The sequence below is a fragment of the Cibotium barometz genome, chromosome 9 (genome assembly GCF_041138505.1).
Source record: "Cibotium barometz isolate CiBa-2024 chromosome 9, ASM4113850v1, whole genome shotgun sequence".
Taxonomy (NCBI): Eukaryota; Viridiplantae; Streptophyta; class Polypodiopsida; order Cyatheales; family Cibotiaceae; genus Cibotium; species Cibotium barometz.
In genome coordinates this window covers 23,752,879-23,777,135 of record NC_141054.1, presented here as the reverse complement: position 1 = coordinate 23,777,135, position 24,257 = coordinate 23,752,879, and the positions used below count along the sequence as shown (strand labels likewise).

Genomic DNA, 24,257 nt, shown 5'->3' with positions numbered 1-24,257 from the left:
TCTGGTAGAAACCAAAGTGCGGTAGACTAGCAGTCACCCTTCCACTTGTACTCCAGATATGAAAGCAAAAATGATTGGAGCTAGAGTGCCCCAAATCTGAAAATAAAAAGACACCTGTTGGCCCCAAAGCTTGGCGCCCCTTGCGGTATTCCTTTATTCAATTTCAAAAATATGTAAAGCTGAGTACAACAAAACCAGCCAAGAGATTACACCTGTATGTCCAATCTGGCAACCCACAATACCTCTTAGCACAGAGGATTCACACACACAGATCTGTGTCTCAAAGCAACACTCTGTGCCTCCCTCTGATCAGCCAAGACCATTTAGCAGGACAGCCTTGAGCATACATCTGGCATATCTCATGCACATGGTTCAACAACTCAGCACACCATACATTCTCTGTTCAATCTCTGTCTCCACCCTTTTCAATCTGCCATACCCCTCCTCTCACAAGGGGCCAGATAGCTCAAATCTGCAAACAACAGACATAAGCCAATGGAAAGAGAGATAGATGAACAAATGCAGAGCTTACCAAAATTAGCTCGAGGATCTACTCCGGAGGAAGTGATTGTACTTGCACACTTGTTTCAACAACTCTGCTTCACACGTGTGGGTGTACCTGTCTCTACCTTCCTCTGCATCCACCTCAGTGCTGTACCTGTAGCCCTCTGATGCTGCACCGACTGTACCAAGAAAACGCCGCCTGTATCAAGAAAAGCGTCGCCTGCAGCTATACGGCTCTGTCTATACCAATCTGGACAGAACTGCAGCAGTTCCAGCTGCACATGCGTGTGTATCTGCTGGACTGGTCTGCGCCTGCACACAACCTGCACTCGTACTGTCCAGCGCCGCCTGCTCCAGACCCGTCCGTACACTGTCCTGCAGTCGTACAGTACTGTACGGCCTGTACCAGCAACTGCAGCCGCCGCCAACTCCCACAGTACAGATTCTTGTCAGCGCTACCTGTACCTGCAGTCGTTTCATTGTACCTGCAGTCGTACAGATGTGTACGGCCTGTTTTCTCTCACAATTTTCAGCAGCCAAAATTCTGCAGCAGCCGACTAGTTCCCCACGTTTCTTCTCCACGCTTCCTTCATGCACGATTCCCAAAAGCTAGAGAGAGGGTGAAGAAAGAGAGGCATGCACTCCAAAAGTGGAGTTGCCCCCTCTCCAAACTTGTCCTAGGGCCCCAACTTTAATAATATTTAAAGTTCCCTAGGGGCCACTAAGGCCTAGGGGCAACCATACATAAAACATTAAAATGTTAATGTTCTAGTTCCCCCCTTCACACCTAGGGATGTCCATACATCATTCTCTCTGTTCGGGCACCCCAAGTGTGAATCATTTAATATTTTGACTCAGCAACCACCATGCCCACACTTGTGCTGTTCCATTTTCACAGGGCCATGACATACCCCTCTCTTGAAAAATGGCAAGCGTCCTCGATTGCATTCTGGTGATACAGCAAAATATCCAAAGTGAAATATACAATATGACAAGATCAGCGTCCCAATCTCTCTAAGCCATGCACATGTATCAACATTCACTGCAAACCAATGGCGTAGTAGTAGTCCAAGTTGTATACCACTGTGAACCATACACAACCACAATATCCCATGTGACTAGTACACATATATCATAGACGCCCCATAAATAGATGTACTGCCAGCCATCAGTACCTTCGGGTGAGATAAAAACTGCACCAAGCGACCTCTAGATGTCATCTGAGCCTGTCTGTATCAAGGGAGTGGAGGTGCTACCTCCCTCTTGAGCATCAGGTAATGCTCCAGACCCATGCTCTGCTGAACCTGAATGAGCCACAATAAGAGTCGGCTCTAACTCAAAGGCATCGAGATAAAGCTGCAAAACCAGAGGTGAAACTGCTAAGTCACCTTCCTCCATCCACTTCGCATCCATCGGTGAATAGTTCTTGAACTTCACAAGATAACGACAGGAAACTTTACCTCGTACCTTTCTTTCCTTATGTGCCAGTATCTGCTCTGGAATCAAAACCTCATCAAGTTCCTCAACTTCCGGTTGAGCCTCATCTGATACATCCTCAGGCACATCCCCACGGAAAGGTCTAAGGAGACTCACGTGAAAAGCATTGTGAATCCTCCAGTGATCTGGTAGCTTCAAGCGATAGGCTACCTCACCAATCTTTTTCAATACCTGAAAAGGCCCATAATAACGCATGCTCAACTTAGGGAATAAGCGCTCTTTACCCTTCATCTTCTTGAGTCTAGCCTTTTCAAAGCGCAAAAGAACCCAATCACCCAATGCAAACTCTAAAGCACGTCTGTGACGGTCTGCGGCTTTCTTTTGCTTCTGTTGAGTTTTCTGGAGTGCCAACTTAACTCTCCGATAAGCTTCATCCATGTTTTCCACATACTAATCAGCCTCAAAAATCTTATCTTTTGTATGCAAAATGGGGGTACCTTCTTCCATGTCGTCGGGGTATGAACAGTGTTGTTATATGCAAACTCCACCAAAGGAAGATACTTTTCCCATTGTTGCTTGTGCTCTGACACATAACACTTGAGAAGATCTAACACTGTAGAGTTAGCCTCTTCCAACTGACCATCTGTTTGTGGATGAAATGACGATGAAAACTTGAGAGTTGTACCCATGTTGTCAAACAACCCTCTCCAGAAAAAACTCGTCATCCGTGGGTCACGGTCACTAATGATAGACGTAGGCAAGCCATGATATTTGAAGATGTTTGCCATGAACAACTTCACCATATGATCCACTTTGATCATCTTACGCACAGGAATGAAATGAGCCTGCTTACTGAACCTGCATATGATAGTTCAAATGCCATCATTACCCGTTTGTGTCCGTGGAAGATCAAATATAAAATCCATGGCAATGCTCTCCCAAGGTCTATCTGGAATAGGTAAAGGCTGTAGTAACCCTGGTGTCTTTTGACGGTCAAACTTTACCTTCTGACATACGATGCATTGCCTCACAAAGGCATCAACATCTCTTCTCAAGGTTGGCCAATAAAAGAAAGTCTCCACTGCTTTTACCGTGACGTCAATACCTCTATGACCTGCATACGGTGGAGCATGACTTTCAATCATAACCTTGAGTCGCAATGGCCTGGTAACACACAGTCTGCCATGCATCAATAAAAACCCATCTCTGAGAGTGTAATGCTCATTCCGCTGTCCCTCAGACATCTGATCATACAACCTTTCAAAGTCCTCATCATGGGCATATTGCTCTTTCATTTCATCAAGCTCATGATGATAAGCAAGTGAAACTGCGGAGACCTGTGGCTTGCGTGACAAAGCATCTGCCACTACATTCTTTTTTTCTTCCACATGCACAATCTGGAAGTGAAACATAGACAAAAAGTTTACCCAACGCATGTGCTTCTCTGAAAGCTTAGTTTGCGTGAGGAAATAACGCAAGGTCTAATGATCTGTCTGCACAGTGAAATCAGCCCCAAGCAAGTAATGTTTCCATGTAGAAAGAGCGTGAATTACAGCCAACATCTCTTTCTCATAAACCTATAAATGCTTCTCGGCATCTTGCAATATTCTACTCTCATAAGCGATCACATGTCCCTCTTGCATGAGAACTGCCCCAATGCTACTTCCACATGCATCACATTGGACAACAAAAGCCTTTCGGAGGTCCGGTAACACCAATACTGGATCCAAAGTAAGCTTTTCTTTGAGCTTTTTGAATGCTGTAATTTCCCGATCAGCCCATCTAAACGGAGTTGCCTTCTTTGTCAAGGCATGAAGAGGCGAAGCAATTTCAGCAAAGTACCGTATGTACCGCCTGTAATAGGAACACAATCCTAGAAAGTTGCGTACATCATGCACGGTCCTCAATTAAGAATTGCTTCCACCTTCGCTAGATCCATACGGACTCCATGCTTAGATACAATATGCCCCAAGAAATGTATCTCTTGCAAGAAAAACTCACTCTTCTTGCCATTAGCAACCAGCCTATGGTTTCTGAGTTCTGCAAACACAATGGCCAAATGCCTTCTATGCTCTTCCTCAGTTTGTGAATGCACAATCATATCATCAAAGAATGTGCCCACAAACGCTCTATGAGGCCTAAAAATCCTGTCCATCATTCTGTTAAATGTGGCAGGTGCATTTGTCAAACCAAAGAGCATAACCAAGAACTCATACAATCCAAACGTGGTTCGGAATGGTGTCTTATGCACATCCTCGGGTCTAATATGTATCTGATGATACCCGCTTTTCAAGTCAATGCGACTAAAGACTGTGGAGCCCTGTAAGCGGTCCAAAATGTCATCGATCCTCGGTATGGGGAATCGATTCTTGATGGTATTCTTATTCAGCGCCCTGTAGTTAATACACATGCGCCAAGAACCATCCTTCTTTTGCACTAAGAGTACAGGTGAGCAAAAGGGTGATGAGCTAGGCTGTATCAACCCTTTATTCAAAAGCTCTTGCACCTGACTCATAATTTCTTCCTGTTGGGCTGCACTAACACGATACGGCGGTCTATTTGGTGGAGTACTACCAGGAATTAGATCAATGGCATGATCTTCTGGCCTCTCAGGAGGAAGTTCTCCTGGCAATGACTCGGAAAAACAATCTTGGAACCCACATAAGAAATCAATCCTGTCCTTATCTAACATAGACAAATTAGACTTAGACTCATCATCTTGTGCATCCTTTACATAAATCAAGTCGTACAAAGATACTTTTTCATTACTGATGAAATTGCCGAAGCGGATACAATAGGAACAGATTCCCCTTTAAGTTTTACATCCAATACATGTTCTTTCCCTCTATGAGTCAAAGTGATTTTCCTATTGTATGTGTCCACCACCGCATGTACTCTGTGGCACCATGGCATACCCAACAAAACATCACAGCCATCCAGAGGCATGATGAAAAACTCTTCGCTGTCCACATAACCCTGCAAATGAAGCCGAAGCTTCCCAATGATAGGAGTAACGGGTTCTGCATACCCTGGACAAGCCATGTTAGCCTCATATAATGACCCCATCTCCTCTGCACGAATCCCCAATCGGCCAGCCAAATCTGGTGAAATGAAGTTGGCTCTAGCACCTGTGTCAAAGAATATCAAGGCATTCTGATCTCTCACTTTGCCCCATGCCCTGCACAACTCTGCCTCCTCACCACCTGGCTGTTCCCCCACAAGATCAGGAACTAACCCTGCAGAAGGTTTTGGTTTCTTTGACTTGGGCTCTCCTTTATTGTCAGAGTCCTTTTGGGACTTTCTCTTGGGACAATTGAATGACATATGTCCCTCTTCAGTACAGTAAAAACATTTTCGAGCATCTCTCAAAGCCTGTCTTTCCTCAGAAGTTCTCTTGGGCATTGGCAACTTCTTATACCTCGTCTCTGAAGACCCTTTAGCATCACGAGAAGCATGCCCAGATTTTTCAGCTTTCTTGCTCGAGTTCTTACTTCCTTTAAACCCAGATGATCCTCCAGTGAGTAACGCATTAGCTGTCATAGCATTTTCTATCCTCTGTGACATGTTCGTTACTCTTGTCTTGATACAATAATCTCACACCTCTTTGGGCAGCCCACAACAATACTTCTCTACCTGCTTAGACAAAGGCACTGCACGGTAAGAAGTCACTGGGAGTAAAGCTTCCCAAAACTTCTTATTATAATCTTCCAAATTCTCACACTTTGAAGCATCCAACTTGTGCCATGCAGTCATAACATCCACCTCAAATGTAGATGTGAGCCATACGGAAGAGAAAACCTGTTTAAATTGTACCCAAGTAGTGGGTGCTATGCCCTGCAAAAGAAGAGTAGACCACCACTGCAATGCATTGCCTTTGAGAAAAGTGGCAGCTTTCCTCACTTTAGAGGACTCTGTGTAATTCCCACCAGAAAAAGCAGCATCAAACTGCTGTAAAAAGGTGAGTGCTTTTAATTTATATTTGGCTCCACTGAATGTATCAAACTTCACAGCAGCTCCTCCTTCCTTATAATCTTTCGCCTTTCCCATAGGCGTTAGATTATCATATGGAAGTGGCTTTGCAAGATTACTGCCCCCAACATTCATGCCCATCATAGGGTCAACATTTCCCATTCCCACACCTGGCATGCCATACATTCCAGCCATGTTTCCAAACATACCATTATGCATATCTGGCTGCATACCACCATACATGTTTGCTTGCATTCCAGGTTGCATGCCCCCAAACATATTTCCTTGCATACCGGACTGCATACCACCATACATATTCCCCTGCATACCAGGCTGAAAATTAGCTCCAAAAGGCCCTGGCATACCCATGCCTCCCTGAGGATAACCCCCAATCATAGATTGGAACACCGAGCCACCACCAAAATAACCTGGATGCATAGTCTGCTGAGGAATAGATGGCTGTCCAAAGAAGGAACTCTGTGAGTTTGCACCATAAGCATGCTGCATGTTCGGAAACTGGCCAAGAGATGGATCTTATGGGATGGCACCACTATGACCCTGAGGAAGGTTTTTAGAACGCACCTTCTTCTTCTTCTTTTCGAGCTCTGTACGGGATCTCATAAATTCAGCAAACTTCTCACTTTGTGTGAGCTGCATAAATACATCCATAACACTAGCCAAACGATCTTTAAACCGAGCATCGTCATCCTCTTTACCAAGTACATCTCCTGGCTGTGTTACATCCTCATAATGCTCATCATCTATAGCCTGTTCTCCTGCAAAAATATCCTCAGATGCATTTCTCTCAGGAGAGGTCTCTTGCTCTTCCTCTTCATGATAAAAGTACTCATCCTCTGTATCAGACATGTTTGCTGAATTTTTCAGCGATGACTTTCCTCGAGGCAACCACGAGCTCACCCCCTTAAGAAAGTTGATGATTGGTCCCAGCAACGGAACCTTGAAACCAGCCTCTGGTAGAAACCAAAGTGCGGTAGACTAGCAGTCACCCTTCCACTTGTACTCCAGATATGAAAGCAAAAATGATTGGAGCTAAAGTGCCCCAAATCTGAAAATAAAAAGACACCTGTTGGCCCCAAAGCTTGGCGCCCCTTGCGGTATTTCTTTATTCAATTTCAAAAATATGTAAAGCTGAGTACAACAAAACCAGCCAAGAGATTACACCTGTATGTCCAATCTGGCAGCCCACAATACCTCTTAGCACAGAGGATTCACACACACAGATCTGTGTCTCAAAGCAACACTCTGTGCCTCCCTCTGATCAGCCAAGACCATTTAGCAAGACAGCCTTGAGCATACATCTGGCATATCTCATGCACATGGTTCAACAACTCAACACAACATACATTCTCTGTTCAATCTCTGTCTCCACCCTTTTCAATCTGCCATACCCCTCCTCTCACAAGGGGCCAGATAGCTCAAATCTGCAACAGACATAAGCCAATGGAAAGAGAGATAGATGAACAAATGCAGAGCTTACCAAAATCAGCTCGAGGATCTACTCCGGAGGAAGTGATTGTACTTGCACACTTGTTTCAACAACTCTGCTTCACACGTGTGGGTGTACCTGTCTCTACCTTCCTCTGCATCCACCTCAGTGCTGTACCTGTAGCCCTCTGATGCTGCACCGACTGTACCAAGAAAACGCCGCCTGTATCAAGAAAAGCGTTGCCTGCCAGCTGTACGGCTCTGTCTGTACCAGTCTGGACAGAACTGCAGCAATTCCAGCTGCACGTGCGTGTGTATCTGCTGGACTGGTCTGCGCCTGCACACAACCTGCACTCGTACTGTCCAGCGCCGCCTGCTCCAGACCCGTCCGTACACTGTCCTGCAGTCGTACAGTACTGTACGGCCTGTACCAGCAACTGCAGCTGCCTGCAACAACTGCCACCAACTCCCACAATACAGATTCCTGTCAGCGCTGCCTATACCTGCAATCGTACAGTTGTACCTGCAGTCGTACAGATGTGTACGGCCTGTTTTCTCACACAGTTTTCAGCAGCCAAAATTCAGCAGCAGCCGACTAGTTCCCCACGTTTCTCCTCCACGCTTCCTTCATGCACGATTCCCAAAAGCTAGAGAGAGGGTGAAGAGAGAGAGGCATGCACTCCAAAAGTGGAGTTGCCCCCTCTCCAAACTTGTCCTAGGGCCCCAACTTTAATAATATTTAAAGTTCCCTAGGGGCCACTAAGGCCTAGGGGCAACCATACATAAAACATTAAAATATTAATGTTCTAGTTCCCCCCTTGACACCTAGGGATGTCCATACATCATTCTCTCTGTCCGGGCACCCCAAGTGTGAATCATTTAATATTTTGACTCAGCAACCACCATGCCCACACTTCTGCTGTTCCATTTTCACAGGGCCATGACATGACCAGACAATCTCTCAAAACTTTCAATGTACTCACAAACCCAACACACCACCACCACCACACACACACACCGCGCCCCCCCCCCCCCACCCCCACCCCCGGGGAAAAAAAAAAACCACACAAAATATGGCATTACTATCCAGAAACGCAAAAGGTGAGTTCTCAACTTGGGGATCTCTAGAATACCATCTATAATGATTAAAATGCTCTTTGTGGGGTAGCTATCCTCACTGTACATTATAAAGTAGTCTAGGTTGAATTCAAATAGCATCAGCAGCATTCCATATCCTTGACATTTTCGTAGGAAGAAATTTCTCAACCTTTGTACCCTGCCACAATCTATATTGTATCGAATTAGCAGCTTTCTTTTATTGCAGGCCCTCACTAACTTCATGGGTGCCATGTGAAAAGGCCTCTCTCAAAGACTCCTGCAAGCTCCATCAATGTTCTCTTCAGTTAGAATCTGTCATGGTACAATCTGTCCTACTGTAACGTGATAATTAGATAGTTGCACAGAGTGCTATTGCCTTTCCCTTTGTGCACAAGTTATTATGTTCCATATTTCTAGCCAACCTCTTATCATACTCAAGTTCTATGCAAATTCATTTGGATCATTGTGTGACATGCATCCACCCACATTTTGGAAGTCTCTAATTTTCCATGCTGTTAACCCTTTAGTGTAAATAAAGGGCAGCAAAGTTATTTGTCTCCCACTTGCTATTGTTTTCTCTCTTCAGCATGTCCTAGAGCTCCTTATATCCTCTGAAATGCTTATATAACTGTCCTGGTGCCTGTACCTTAATGGTTATTTACCACTGAGCTTGCTTGCTGCCAACACTTATGTAGTACTAGATACTAGGCAAGCAATTCACCGGTTGATCAGTGGTGGCACAGAAAAAAGGCTCTGCTATACATTCTAATCAAATTCTTATGGCTTTGAGTCCCAGATATCCTTATTACCGTCTCCCAAGTAGCTAAAAGCCTGAGGAGCATATTTCATCCACACTCAGAACTTCTCTCTGTAGTTCCCACTCCATACTCTTATTGCCTTATTAAAGTGTGCATGGAGGTGTGCATCAGAACGGAAGAGATTACAGAAAGAACCCAGCATGCACATACACCTGTAGGATTTATCATCAAAGTATAGCTATCTTGCATCCTGTTCACTGGCATTTGTTGGAGAGAGTTGTTTTCACATGAACAGCCCACAACCTTTACCCAACTAAAACCTTTTACTCTGGTTTACTGAACAAAGTACAAACTACACTGCCATCCTCCATATTGTGGGTACCAATTTTGTAAGGCTTGCTGAACTAGTTCGATGCTCATGGGCTGGTGTTAGAGATCCTGGCAGCGAAAAATATTGCTAATTTTGTCCCACTTGTGTATCGGCAAGAAAATTGAAACCAAAGGCTCTTTGGAGAACAGACGCCTCGGATGCCCTGTTTTGGCTTGTAAGTTTCCAACCAACTTGCTACATGCTTTCAAACAGGGTCCCATTCATAAGGTACCTCCAAGCCCTAGAAATCCTATGACCCAAGTAAACAAGTTCTTTACAAAAGAACTCATCCTTAAGAATTTGCACATATCGTTCATGCCCCAGAATCCCCGAGACAAAACAGAGGTGCTGTACATGCTCCTCAAGAGAAGGACTATAGACCAAAATATCATCTAAGAATACCACAACAAATTTACCTAAACAATCTCAAAAGAGATCATTCATCATTTGTTGAAACGTGGCAAGAGCATTCATAAGCCCAAAAGGTGATTGGAGAAACTTGTAATGCCCGTACCGTGCACGAAAACCTGTCTTAAACACATCTTCCTATTTGTAATCCGTATCTAAAGATAACCAATACACATGTCAATCTTCGTAAAATACACTGCACTATGCAATCTATCAATCAAGTCATCAGCTCCTTTCCAAGCTTAAACTTTTGTTTACACTTGGATGTCAAACCGGTAGCGGTGGTTTTTGAAAAAAAAAACAAAACAAAACAAAACCTGTAGGTTGTTGTATTGTGTATTCTCTCTGTGAGCAAAGTAGCCTTAAAACTTGCTCGAGAGGTCCGAGCCTGGGAGGAGGTACTTGTGGTCCTCTAGTCGAGATGGGAGGAGCTGGGAAGGGAGATTATCCCGAAGAAAAATCTTATAGAACTTGTCATGGAGAGCTTGGTACTGATCAGAAGCATTGGCCACCGTCTGGGCAATCTGGATATAAATCATCTCACATTGTGTGCCTTTCCGTATTTCTCGTTTAGCTTGCAAGTGGCTTATGAGAGAAAAGTTTGGGATCCCTAGCTCACACTTAATGGTCATTGGGAGTTTGGAGACATTCCGGGTCCGAAAAGTGTGCATATCCCAATCAATGTCCGGCTAGAACTTGTGAAACCATTGAATTCCCAAGATTACATTTGCTCCTACGAGAGAAGCAACCATAAAGTCTCGCACAAACTCTATGCCCTAAATCACTAGCTTGGCACCTTGCGCTTCAAACTTAATACTCGTCATCATGCATGTGCTTAAACCCTCAACCTTCTTGTCTACCAAAGTCAGTAGAAACTGGGCTCGCCGAGCATCCTGTTCCGTGACCACATCCTCTATGCTGCCACTATCAAACAAGACAACCAGTCTTTGGCCACCTATGTAGCCAAAGGTCTTAAGCAATTCGTTGTGCTTGTACTCCAAGTCTTGGACGCCCTTCTGCTTATCTTCGAGCTCCTGACTAACAATTGCACCAATCGAAGAACTAGGGACGACTGCTTGGGTCTGTGTGGAAGCGGGGCTCGCCACGAAAGCTATGGAGGCTAGGGTGGTAGTTTACAGAGTGGTAGTCTTCTTTGAACAATCCTTAGAAGTGTGTCCTTTTGTGTGACAAAAGAAACACCTACCCTCCTTGCACTGAGTTGTCTCTTTTACACTCAGTTTCCTACTAGTCTTGCCTACTTGAGCTTTTTGGTCTAGAGTAAGCTTGGGCGCGTTAGTCAAGTTCTTCAAGCAAGAGGCTCCCATGCTCTGTCCTCGGAAAGAGCCCGTCTGGTTCTGGCCTTTTCTCCTTGAGGCAGGTGCCTTAGGAGTGGAAGGCTAGGAAGTTTTGGGCTTTCTGCCATTGTAGTTCATTTCAACACTTTGTGCAAGCGAGAGTGCATCCTCGAAGGTAGCTAGCCGAAACATACGCACCTCCCACTAGATTTGTGTGTCACGGCCATAAAGGAATTGCCCTTTCTTGTCCTTGTCAGAAATGCCTGATTACAAACATAGTTGAAAATTTTATTGGCAAATTGTAGGACTGGTTGAGCATTTTGACGCGTCCCCCTGAAATCGTCTTCGAGTCGCTCAAGGTAATGGGATGGTAGAAACCGCCGCTTAAGATCGAGGACAAACTCGTCTCATACATAAGCTACCATACCTAATCTAGTGTGGGCATGAGCCCACTAGGTCCACTATGGAATGGCCTCACCTTCCAAATACCAACTAGCCAAGATCACTCTGTCAATTATCATTTTTTCTCACAGCAACAAAATAAGCTTCAAATTGATGCAACCAAGAATACAGGGTTGTGGGGTCGAGTTTACCATTATACTTACTCAAGTTCATTCTCTCGTGAGGATGACTCAAGGAAGAAGTTGGTGTCGCTCTTGCGTCTAATGCTGCAAGAAATCTTTCGTGCTCCACATGTCGCCTAGCATCTTCTTATGAAGTAGCACGGGACGCTGCCGCACGGTCTTCCATCAACCGAATCTCCAATGCTCGCAAAAGGGTAGGAAGGCTAAAAACCAACCGTCCTTCTAAGGACAGGAGTCACACTGAAAGGGGTGGTCCTCTCGAGTCTAGAAACCAACCACACACACGGGAAAAAAAATCTTTCTTTTTTTCTAGTTTTTTGGTTGAATCTTCACACTTGAAGAAGGCTCTAATACCAATGTAACATGTGAAAGCTCAGTGGATAGAATCAATAACTTCAATGTTCAAAAATCAGCAATCCTTTGCGATGAAGATAATGCAAAACATAGAGAGAGAGGTGCAAAAAGAGAGAGAGAGAGAGAGAGAGAGAGAGAGAGTCGGACACTATATTGGGTCCTGAATATCCTCTATAGGCCCCCCACCATGAATGGTGTATTTGCTTTATTAGAATGATGGAAATTCTACAAATAAAAATCTGGTTCTTGACCTGCACTCTTTACCTTGGCTGAGAGCTCCCCTTGCTTGTCCTGGCCCTTGGAATTCAGCAACCCTTTGTGAATTATGAGATGCTAGACTGGATTTATGTTTTGGCTATTTATAGCCCTGACATGTGCTGGTCGGCTGGCTCTTACAAGAGTCAGCCTACTGCAAAAAGTCCCACAACCTGGTCTTTTAGGCATTTAATGCCTTTTTGTCATGTGCTTTCACACTGGGCTCTGTTGGCCCTTATGCGCTGCTGTCTGGAGTTGTGCAAGCTGCTGGGCAGCCTCTATGCCCTGGCCGACTGGCTGGCCAAGGCCTCTAGGGCCTATCAGCTGGTTGGCCAAGCCCCATGGGCTGGCCGACAACCTGCCCAGTGGTGGGCAAGGCCATGGGCCTCTTGCCCCTCTTGGGGAGGCCTAAGGCCTACCCCATGCCCAATGCAAGGATAGAATCCCTCTTCTAGGGTAGCCCTAAGGGCTGACCCCTTCTACATGCAACCTACATGCTTTCCTACAAATGGGTGGTGTCCGGCTGCAAACCCAACACTCAGAACATCTGACATCATTCCAGAGGGAGACTCACAGTACGGACTGGTTCTGCTTCATGTGCAGGAGGACAATGCACACCTGACTTTGGACGCTTAGAGTGGAAACCTAGCTAACTCGTCCTGGACTAGGGCTCACATGGGACCAATTTCCACTCCAAGTCCTGCAACTTCTGTTTAGATATGTCCACGTAGCATCCAAGTGCAGGATGCACGTGATAGAAGTGCTTAATCTTTCTTAATCCTTCATTAAGCTCTTAATCCCTCTGTTACGTGAGGCTTCTCATGTTGTGAGCTTCCATCTCCATCTCTCTCGCACACCTTGGGCCAATAGTGGTATCAGAGCTAAGGGTTGTGTGCCACGAAGAGAATTGTTGCAGTGCGATTCCGTCGTAATGCTTCCATCCAGAGGGTCCCTCTCAGGCACTAGAAGTCAACAGTTCCATCATAGCTTTCATCGTTGTTTCCATCGGTCAACGTTTGCACATTTCCAGAGTAGCTCCATGCTACTCTATCTTGTATGCAACGCCACCCGCAAAAGCTTTGTCATCGCTTCTTCTGTGCAGCGCCCAATGCCACTACCTACTCTATCAAAGCATTGCCGCACGCCAAAGGGAAGAAACAACACGTCATCAATTCAATCATCATGTACAAAATCAGCAAGGCACATCTAGTACAATTTGGGGGATTTAGGGCTTTTCAAGAACTTCGCAAATTAGCAAAAATCAAAGCCTTTTTGTTACCACAAATTGGGGATTTTCGTCAAATTGGGCATTATTTGGTGGACTCTAAAGCATCATCAATGCACTTCTGTTTCTCATGCATTTTTGGAATTGTATTGTTCATTTCTTAGCGTTTTCATAACACATTCTTGGAGCAAGGCTCATTTAAGTGTAGATTCTATTTTTGGTGCAATTCGGCTTACGCATCTTGCATCCTGTTGTTCATAGAATACACTACAACTTTCTCAAAACTACAAGGTGCATAGGGTTTGCTATATCTCTATATGCGCCGAGGGCCCGGCAAAGGGGGGGGGGCGCTCTATCTCTCTTGTTTTTGCATCTAGTTTTAGTGTTGTAAGAATCTGGTATTGTGGGGTAGAGATGGCACAAAGGGGATCGGATATTTTTTAGGTACATTGTTGGTTATTAGGGTTTAATCACAATGTTAAACAAGAGTGATTAGCAAGAGGGCACCATATAAACTGAAAGATAGGCACACTTTAAAATTATGAAAATGGTCCTTTGAAATGGTCCTTTGATAGAAGAGGCTCCCCTTTACAAGGTGCATACATACGTTGCGACCACATAAGCCACATGTCAAACTATGATGCCAAGTGTCCCTAGGAGGTGTCACCTACATACATCATTACGTCTCTGTTGAAAACATTTCGAGCTCAGCTCCTCCATGATTTGCATGACGCCATTACTGGTGGTCATCGAGGTATGAACTCTACTTTGGAGAAGCTAGAAAGACATTTCTACCCGCCTCACAAGAGCGTGATGTCTTCACTTATGTGAAGCACTGACCAGTTTGTTAAAGGGTGAGAGTGACTCACGACGAGAACAAGGCAGGACTCTTAGAGCCCTCGCCCATTTCCAAAGAACCCTTTCAAGACATATCCATGGATTTCATGACAAACTTGCCTCCCAATACCGAGAAAAGGAATACACAATGTTTAATCATTGTGGACAGGTTTAGCAAATTCGTTATGTTGATCACGTGTCGATCCAATGCATTTGCCGATGATACTGCTCGATTGTTTATTCAATACTGGTACCCAATATATGGACTACACCATACTATTGTGACGGATAGGGATGCTAAATTTACCAATCATTTTCCACATACTTTATTTGATAACTTTGGTAATAACTTGGTTTTTTAAAAGTGCATTTCACCCACCAACAGATGGCCAAACGGAGATAAAATAAACAATTGGCCTTCAATGTGTTGAAGTTACATCCACAATCACCAAGGTAAGTGGGAAATATATTTACTTTTAGTTAAAGCACTTTTGAATGATTCTATTTCTTCCTCCATTGGAAAACAAGCTTCTCAGAAGCACAACCATTGACTACAAGGTCTTTGCTTAGGCATCATACATTCTATGGCGAGCCAAGGTACTCTTGGGTATCCACTCCTTGCTCATGACCTCCCTGAAGGGTTATTGAGGTTGACATTGGGGAGTGGAATTCATCTTTTCCAACGAGGTTTTGGTTCTCCAAAATAGTTTGAGGAGGTGGTCGATGCAGCGAGGCGGGAGAAGCGTTGAGTGTTAGGTCAATGTGCTTTTTATCCAAGAGTGCCACCTCACTGCACGCCACACACGCCATCAAAGATCCTTGCTATGCGACATGAGTGTATGAGCCTTGTTCTCAATCCACCTTGGCTTGGAGGCTTGTGCCTATGAGAATGAGGAAGCCGGGAACCAACAAATAACAAAGACCAGTGTTGGACCCTTTGGAAATGTAGGATCCCAAATCAATAGCAAATCAGCATGGAGCTGAGAATAACAAGTTTGGAGTAGTTTTAGACTAGTTTTAGGCAGCCTAAGCATGTGCGGACAAGCCTGACGAAGGGGCCTGGGATTGGGCAGCTCCTAGTATGAAAGTGTTGAGTGATTGTTAACACACCTTTTAAAAGTTGGCCAACTTGTAATAGTTTTTTTTTTTTGGTTGGGGGGGAGAGAGAGAGAGAGAGAGAAGAGGTGGGGATCCTGAGGCCTTCATTTCTCGTCATCTCCACTTCAGCCCCCAAAGCAATAGATGCAAGCAAGGCTGAAATCGATGGAGAAGGTGAAGAAGAAGTTGCTCCGGTTCCCAATTTGTTAATTCATAGAGAGTACAAGTAAACTTTGCAGTTTTTGGCTACAGCATTGGTGCATGCCAATGAGAAGTCAAGCAATGCGTAGAGGATCTACCCTGTAGCTAGGAATGATCGGAAGCAAAGAACAAAAAACAATAGGGTTGGACCCTATTGGAACAATTGGAAATGTGGCGTATGCGTGTGCCCGAGTCAGCTCTTTGGGATAAACCTTGCTTCTTTTTGCTAGCCCATTTTAGGTGTTCCCCCATTTTTCCTCTCTTTCCATGTATTTTCCCATTTTTTCTAGGTGTGTGTGGGAGGGCTGTCGGTTGTCATCTTTTGCTGGTCGACTGGTGGAGTTGCTACCTGACCTAGTTCAATATTGGCCGACTGAGATTTTGCTGGCCGATTGTGTTTTTTATTGGTCGTGAGCATGTCTAGCTGCTGTATGCCTGTTTTGGGTTGGCCGACCGGCAACCTGGGGCCATATAAAATGGCCCCTGCCCCCCCACACTTGTTTTGTACCATTACCGGGATTTTCTAGTGTATATACAGAGTTTATTCAGCTTCTCTCTCCCTCTCTCATCTGCGTTTTGCTACCTACAGCAGTTGTCTTCATTTCCATTGTGCATTCTGACATGGTATCAAAGCCCCATGTGGCTTGAAGAGCCTGGAGACAGTGGGACCTTGAGGGTTTGCTGATTTGAGGTGCTGATTGGAGATTGCTTGGGCTGTTCGGGACTTGGAGATCGGGTAGAAGGCAGCCATCACTGTTGGACAGCCACCTTGCATATTATTTGCAACCTCTTCTTCTTTTTTCCCACCCACCCTCCCTTCACAAGACCTTGTGAACCCTTGAGATGGCAGACTTGCTTGAGAGGCTGAGAAGCACGTGAAGATCCCTACACTCCCCACATTCCCAATGGACCGACAGTTGGATGGGGACAACTACGGCATATGAAATGTAATGATGAAGTCCGTTTTGGAGTCTTATGACTTGGCTGATTTCATTGTAGTTGGTGTTCCATGGCCAGAGTTGGATGGGGACAACTATGGCATATGAAATGTAATGATGAAGTCCGTTTTGGAGTCTTATGACTTGGCTGATTTCATTGTAGTTGGTGTTCCATGGCCAGAGTTGGAAGACGAGAAGTGCCCTCTATACGGAAAGAACAGGAGGCTCGGGTATAGTTATGGAATCGTGTCAATGACCGTGTGCGTTCTTTCATCTTCCTTAATTGCACACCACAGGTGATTAATCATATAAAGCATATGACGTTGGTCAGAGGGATTTGGCAACATCTGGCTTCTCTGTATACCAGGGTATCACCCATGAAGCGGATCTCCTTTGAAGTGCAGATGCGGGTGATGAATCTTGAGTCTTTGACGATGCGGGAGCACATCAACAAGTTGCAGGCTCTTCAGCAGGAGGTTCTTCAGGCTAGGAAAGAGATATCTTCAGAGGACATGGCCATCACGTTGTTGTCTCATGTGCCCTCTCAGTATTCAGCATTTTACTCCTCTTTGATCACCGGTGGGGCAGGCTCAGCACCATCACGTGGGAGGAGCCTGTGCCTATGGTCTTGGACCAGGAAGAGCATTCTACAAACCAGCAGTCGAAAGGCCGTAACAACAAGAACAATAAGGGCAAAGGGAAGTCTTCTGAGAAGAAGCCCGATTCGGACCATGAGAAACTGAAGGCCGAGCGGACTTGTAGCGATTGTGGCGAGAAACACCACTATTGGAGAAAGTGTCCTAAGCGGAATACCGAGAAGAGTGCTGAATCTTCAGCTTCAACTACAAAGACTCCAGCCTTTGTGCACTTGAAGATTTTGGAAACATATGCTTCATCTTCTTCGAGCGAGGAGGCAGTTGGCTTCACTGCCAAGAATACTCGGGAGTGGATTCTTGATAGTGGTACTTCCAGACACATAACCTTCCCGTGAGTTCTTCCAGGATCTTAAACGGCAGTCAGGTCGCATTTTCATTGGCCACAATTCCACTATACTGATTCATAGTGAGGGCAGGATGGAGATCATTCTCGATGGCAGAGGGGAAAAGCATTCCTCTCGTATTCTTTACGTCCCCACACTTGGTTTTCATCTATTGTCAGTGCATGAGGTTTGCAAGACTGGCTTTCGGGTGGAGTTTGAGGAGCATTCTGTTGCTCCACAGGATAGAGAAACATGCCAAGTTATATGGGAAGGCGGAGTGGAGAACAGTATCTACAAGCTCTCAGCACTCTCCTCTCTTACGGACACTCAAATCGGGGACTTGTGGCACTTCCATTTTGGCCACTTGAATGTGGATGCACTGCGGCAGGCTTTTCGAGACCAGATGATGGATGGCTTGCCAGATGATGGCAGTAGGCAGGGATGCTGTAGTTCTTGCATTCGTAGTAAGCAGCACAGGGAATCTTTTCCCAAGGAGACTTCTAGGTGGGCTTCAAAACCTTTGTAGTTGGTACACACTTACTTGTGTGGAGACCTTAGTCAAAAATTTCTGAAATGTGGACCCTTAGGCGTTAATCCCAACATGATTCTCAATTGAGAACATTAATAAGTGTCATGCAAAGGTACTATAAAGGTTGTACATTATGAGATATTGGCCACCCAAGGCCTAGTTAGTAAGTTTTGGGCACCCAAGTGTGAATAAGGGCCAAACATTTTCTTATAAATGAAAAGGACACACAATCCCCTTTGCGCTATTAAGAGTTCTCCTCTTATGTTTTGTGAGAGAGTGAGGAGTGAGAGCATTCTAGCATTGTGTCTCTTTCATGCTTGTGTGTTTATGCTTGTATGTGAGTGCTTGTATGTGAGAGGGTGAGAGAGAGTGTGATTGGTCTATGTGATGGTGTGAGCGACTCCACGATGATAGTGTGGAGGTGGAGCTTGGAGCTTCCTTCCACTATTGATTCAGACCATTATTGCCCTTGCCTCTTCTCAGCAGTGGCCCGTATATCAGATGACTGTCAAATCCGCGTTTCTTAATGGTGACTTGTAAGAGAAGGTGTATGTTGAGCAGCCTCCAGGCTTTGAGATTCCAAGATCAAAGGGGATGATTTACAAGTTACGGAGGCCTTATATGGTCTTAAGCAAGCTCCCAGGGCTTGGAATCAAAAGATTGATTCCTTCTTTCTACAGACTGGATTTCAAAGATCAATTGCAGATCTCTTGTATCTCTTTCGGAAACGCAGCTTGGTCATGTTGATCATCCTTTAAGTGGATGACCTCATTCTCTCACTAGCGATCATGTGGAGCACATTGCAGTGACAAAGACTGCCTTGTCAAAGGAGTTTGAGATGACCGACTTAGGCTTACTCCACTTCTTCTTGGGATTGGAGATTTTGCAGACCCAGAGGGGGGTCTTTGTCTCTCAGCAACAGTATGTTCATGAGTTGCTTGAAGCCTTTGGATGGAAAACTGTAAGCCTATCACGTCACCGATGGACCCGAACACGAAGCTTACAATGAATGATCCTTGTGAGCCGGTTGACGCCTTTCTGTATATCAGAAGCTAATTGGTTCATTGATCTGGTTGCTGAACACCAGATTGGACTTGAGCTTTCTTGTGGGGCTATTGAGCTCGTTTATGCAGACGCCTTTTTAGTCTCACTGGGACACAGGATTGTGGATCTTGCGGTATCTGCAGGGTATGGAGGATCTATGACCCTTCTACGACACTAGAGAGAAAACGAAGGACCAAGTCCGACTCCAAGGTTGGAGTGACTTAGATTGGGGAGGAGATCTACATCAGGCTACGGATGTACCCTCGGCTCAAGAGCTATATCATGGAGCTACAAGAGGCAACCAACTATTGCCTTGTCATCGACAAAGGCAGAGTACCAAGCTACTTGTGGTGCTGCTTGCAACGTTGTGTGGCTACGGAGGTTACTTGGCGAGATTGGGTTTCCTCAGAAGGAGCCCACGATCATCCAATGCCATAACCAAAGCTGTATCGCTATTGCTCTGAACCTGGTCTTCCATGCCCACACCAAGCACATAGCGATACAATATCACTTTGTTCATGAGAAGATTTTGGTTGGTGACATCTTGCTTATTTATTGTTCGATGGAGGATAATCCGGCGGACCTCTTCACGAAGTCTCTACCTCAAGCTATGCTCCGATAGCACTCCAACTCACTCGGGTTGGTTCCACATCCAAGAGCTGAGAGGGGGTGTTACCAGTCATCTCCTGTCTGGACATTACACCAGGGCTTTTGTTGTGGGTGTGCTTGCCCATTTTAGGTGTTTCCCCACTTTGCCTCACTTTCCATGTATTTTTCCATTTTTTCTGGGTATGGGAGGGCTGTCGGCTGTCATCTTCTGCTGGCCAACTGGTGGAGTTGCTACCCAACCTAGTTCAGTACTGGCCGACGAGATTTTGCTGGCTGACTGTGTTTTTTACTGGTCATGAGCATGTCTGGCTGCTGTTGGCCTGTTTTGGGCTGGCCGACCAGCAGCTTGGGGCCATATAAAATGGCCCCTGCTCCCCCACACTTGTTTTGTACCATTACCAGGATTTTCTAGTGTATATACAGAGTTTATACAGATTCTCTCTCCCCCTCTCATCTGCGTTTTGCTCTCTACAGCAGTTGTCTTCATTTCCGCTCTGCATTCTGGCACTTTTGACCACTATAATAGAGTAACGACTAACGACAACAAATCCGAGAAAACAGACTACAACTTGAGGATCAACCCACATCAAAACATCATTCACTAACCAAATCTTGGCAAATTTTTTCATCTTTAAGATCTTACAGAGGAGCGGTATTCTTGAAGACCGCATCAGAGAGCTGGGCCAGCAGGGCATTGACAGTGAGCAGGACAAGAGAGGATCCAACGATGATGCTGAGGACTACGCCTGTAGTACCCAAAACCTTCTGAAGGGAGGGCCACTCGATGAGACGGGTCTCCTCTAGAACACCCCTCCAAAACTCCTCTGTCTTGGAGGGGTCCTCTTTGCCTGCAGCTACCCTTTCCTGCCTGATTTGGCTCAGAGCTTTGCCAAGGCTCTCTTGCTCTGTGCTTTCTGCAGACAACTCTTGTGAAGACTCCATAGCTGCCTTCGGGTCTTCTTCTTGTTCTTCTTCTGGCGATGGTAGTTCCACATCTGCAGTAGTACTTCTGCTGGTTGTCGATTTTCCCTCTACCGCACAGCATATGAAGTGGCCCCCACTCACTGATGAATTAGCGCTTGCAGAAACTTGAGATGAAAAAAAGCATGCAAGAGTGTGGATGCTTGAAAATGGTAATGCAGTAGACGAGAGATAAGAACGTGGTCTGCACGAAGAAGTGGCAGCAACTTCTCTGCGAAAAGAGAGAGATGGAGAAGAGATGTAGCCCCACACGAACGTCTTTGTAGAGACGACCATCTCCATAGCCATAGCTGCAAATGAGAGTTGTCATGGGTGCAGCGATAAATGATATTTTTGCCTTTACACACTTGGACGCTTACCTGGGGGACTGGGGGAGATGGTACTGCGAGCGTGTGTTTTGGCTTGGCTTTTTTTTTGGGAGCAAAGGTTGACTTCATGTTTCAGACTGCTGGCTTTGGTAGATTTTTGTGGTTATTTGGTTTCATGCTTGCTTTGCCATTTGTGAGATATTGGGCACTATGGACTCTATAGAAGGACTGGAATCATAGAGTCTTTGGCGACCAATCTTTCGATAATTCGCACTTCCCAATCTTTGTATGACTGTTTGCATGATATTGATTATGTTTCCTTTAAGTCTTACACTCGTATATCTTTTGATCATGTAATTGGTTGCCCTCACATTGAGGGTTGACGTTAGTTACTATAAATGCAAATTGACTTCACAAAAAAGGTGTGTGTTTTGGCTTGTCATCAGCCTACCATGGTGTAAGCTTGCCACGTGGACTCGTGGGCAAGACAAGCGGCATGACCCGCATGCTTTTTCTCTTTTTTCACTCAATGTGTAAGCACCTTAAGTGGATGTAGGCAAAGGGGAGACTCCCCTCTCCTCCTTCGCTAGGCTTTTTCCCTTTTTTCACTCAATGTGTAAAGCCACCCACCTTAAGTGGATGTAGGCAACCCCTTTTTTCACTCAGTGTGTAAAGCACCTTAAGTGAATGTAGGCAGCCCCTTTTCTCGTATAGAGGAGACTCCCCATCCATGCAAATGGGCAAGGAAGATCTCCCTCTTTTCTATGCTTTTTTCCTTTTTCCACTCAGTGTTTAAAGCACTTTATGTGGACGTAGGCATGGTGAGAAGATCGAGAGAATTGAACTGAGAAAAAGGGCACATAAATTGAGTATGAAAGTTGGACAAAGAAGAGTACATTGGACATTGAGGTGGATATGGAGAGTGTGAAAGGTTTAATGAGAAAGGGGCAGATCGAATACGGAGGTAGATATGGAGAGTGTGTGAACTCTAATGAGAAAAGATCTTATAATTGGTGATGATGTAATTGAAAGTATAAGAAGGGTACTTGTGCTAGTGGCTAAGCACCATATTTGTGGAGAGATCAACCATGGGCGTGTGGAAGCATAGACATGGATATGGAAGAGAAACAGAGATGCAATAGAAAAGTGAGAGAGAGATTGCACATGAACACAATGATTGTATTATGAATAATAATCAGCACATTGGTGATGCCACTGAATTCATTAAAGGTTACGATGAGTGTCGATGATTTGCTATACCACAGTAGAGGAACATGATGTAATAATAAGCAACCCTTTGAAAATGGGGAATTGATTTTGTAGGACTCATTAGTCCTGCTGTACAAAGAACCCAAGCCTACTGCATCATAGTAGGCATAGATTACTTCACAAAGTGGGTAGAAACTAGGGCTGCTAGGAAGGCCGATGCTCATACCGCTGCTAAATTTCTATATGAGCATGTCATTTCTAGATTGGAATTGCCCTTTGGAGATTGTGAGTGACCAAGGGTCACACTTGTGATTGATCACCTCATGAAAGGCTATATGATAGTTCACAATAATATTCACCCTACTATCCACAAGCCAATGGTCCGGTTGAGAGTCTAAACAAGATCTTATATGGCATTCTAGCAAAAACCATTCATGCAAGTAGAATGGACTGGGAGCACAAGTTTACAACTGCTTTATGGGCTTGTTGAACATCATACAAGGAAGCAACCCATTTTGGTTGACCTATAGGGTTGACATAGTGATGACAATGGAGTACATAGTTCCCATCTTAACAATCGTAGTCAGCGAAAGATTGAGTGAGAATGCAATGGCTGAAAGACTTATCAATCTAGAAAAGTTAGAAGAAACCAGATTATTAGCCATGCATGGTGGACACACTATGATGTAAGAAATGGTTTGACCAAAACGTCAAGGATAAGGAGCTTAAAGAAGGCAATCTAGTATTGTTATATGAAATGAGGAGTAATAAGTTTTAAAAAAACTATGGGGGTTGGGACCCTTTTGGATCACTGAGATTACTCCACGAGGGTTAGTCACGAGGGTTAGTCAAAATTAAGACCCTAGATGGTATTAAAATCCAATAGATGGTATAAAGATCCTTGATGGTATTAACACCATCGATGGCATTAAAACCCATGGGTACATCAACAAAAAGAAATTTGAAAATTTATTATGGACCCTTGACACAAGCTATGCTTGCCCAAAGAGTGAGGAAAAGAAAGAACAAGACATGGTAAAAAGGCTTGCCCACCACCAAGAAGAGGTCGTAGAGCCATGATCAACAAAGCAAAATAGAGGATGGGTAAAATGTTATCAACTAACATGGCTACACTATCATCCACGGAAGATGATGACCTAAATATTGAGCATGCAAGGGTTAGTATTCAAGTGTGTGTGGCTGGAAACACCAAAGCAAGCGTAACACTACTCGACATAGGAGCTAGTCACACAAGTTGATGTCATATGAAACATGGGAATCCTTAGGTAAACTGGAGTTGATCCATAGTGTAGGCAACCTTCTCCTCTCCTCCATTAAGGTGATTGAAGCTCTACCTTTTCCCCTTGAGTAAAGGGGAAGCATTCCATGGTGACATACCTGAGTGAGGGCGTGACGCACAAGCTAGCATCCACATCATGAAATTGGACTTGTTTGTGACTCTAAGGTAGGATCAAACAACAGTTATTTCATCAAACACTAAGGTAAGCTCTTTACTTGACATTATTTGGCACCACCAAGACAGGAACTAGCCTAGCTCTTGACTTGACCGTATTTGGCACCACCGAGAGGGACTAGCCTAGGGCTTAGCTCCACTTTTCCATCCATTCGAAGCTATTAGAATCACCCAATATTACCCAATAGAGGTCACACTCCTAAAAACATACGATTTTTTAGCTTTGGATGTGTTAGATTTATTGCTTTTGATTTTGTTTTGAAGCTTGTTTGGCTATTCTATTTACACAAGTGAGAAAGTTGATATTTTATTCATGCATTTCATAAATTTTAATGCGTTGTTTGAAA

General features: G+C 44.7%; 1 protein-coding gene across 1 annotated transcript; it reads right to left on the bottom strand.

Moving 5' to 3' along the window:
- Positions 1-20,488: 20,488 nt before the first annotated feature.
- Positions 20,489-21,255, bottom strand: LOC147635348 (uncharacterized). The gene has a single exon (XM_086802166.1). The coding sequence runs from the start codon at positions 21,205-21,207 to the stop codon at positions 20,578-20,580; it is 630 nt and encodes a 209-aa protein (XP_086658292.1). The 5' UTR covers positions 21,208-21,255; the 3' UTR covers positions 20,489-20,577.
- Between the last annotated feature and the right edge of the window lie 3,002 nt (positions 21,256-24,257).

Bases quoted from the DNA above. Each gene is read 5' to 3' on its own strand.
- LOC147635348 (XM_086802166.1), bottom strand. From the start codon at position 21,207: ATGGCTATGGAGATGGTCGTCTCTACAAAGACGTTCGTGTGGGGCTAC.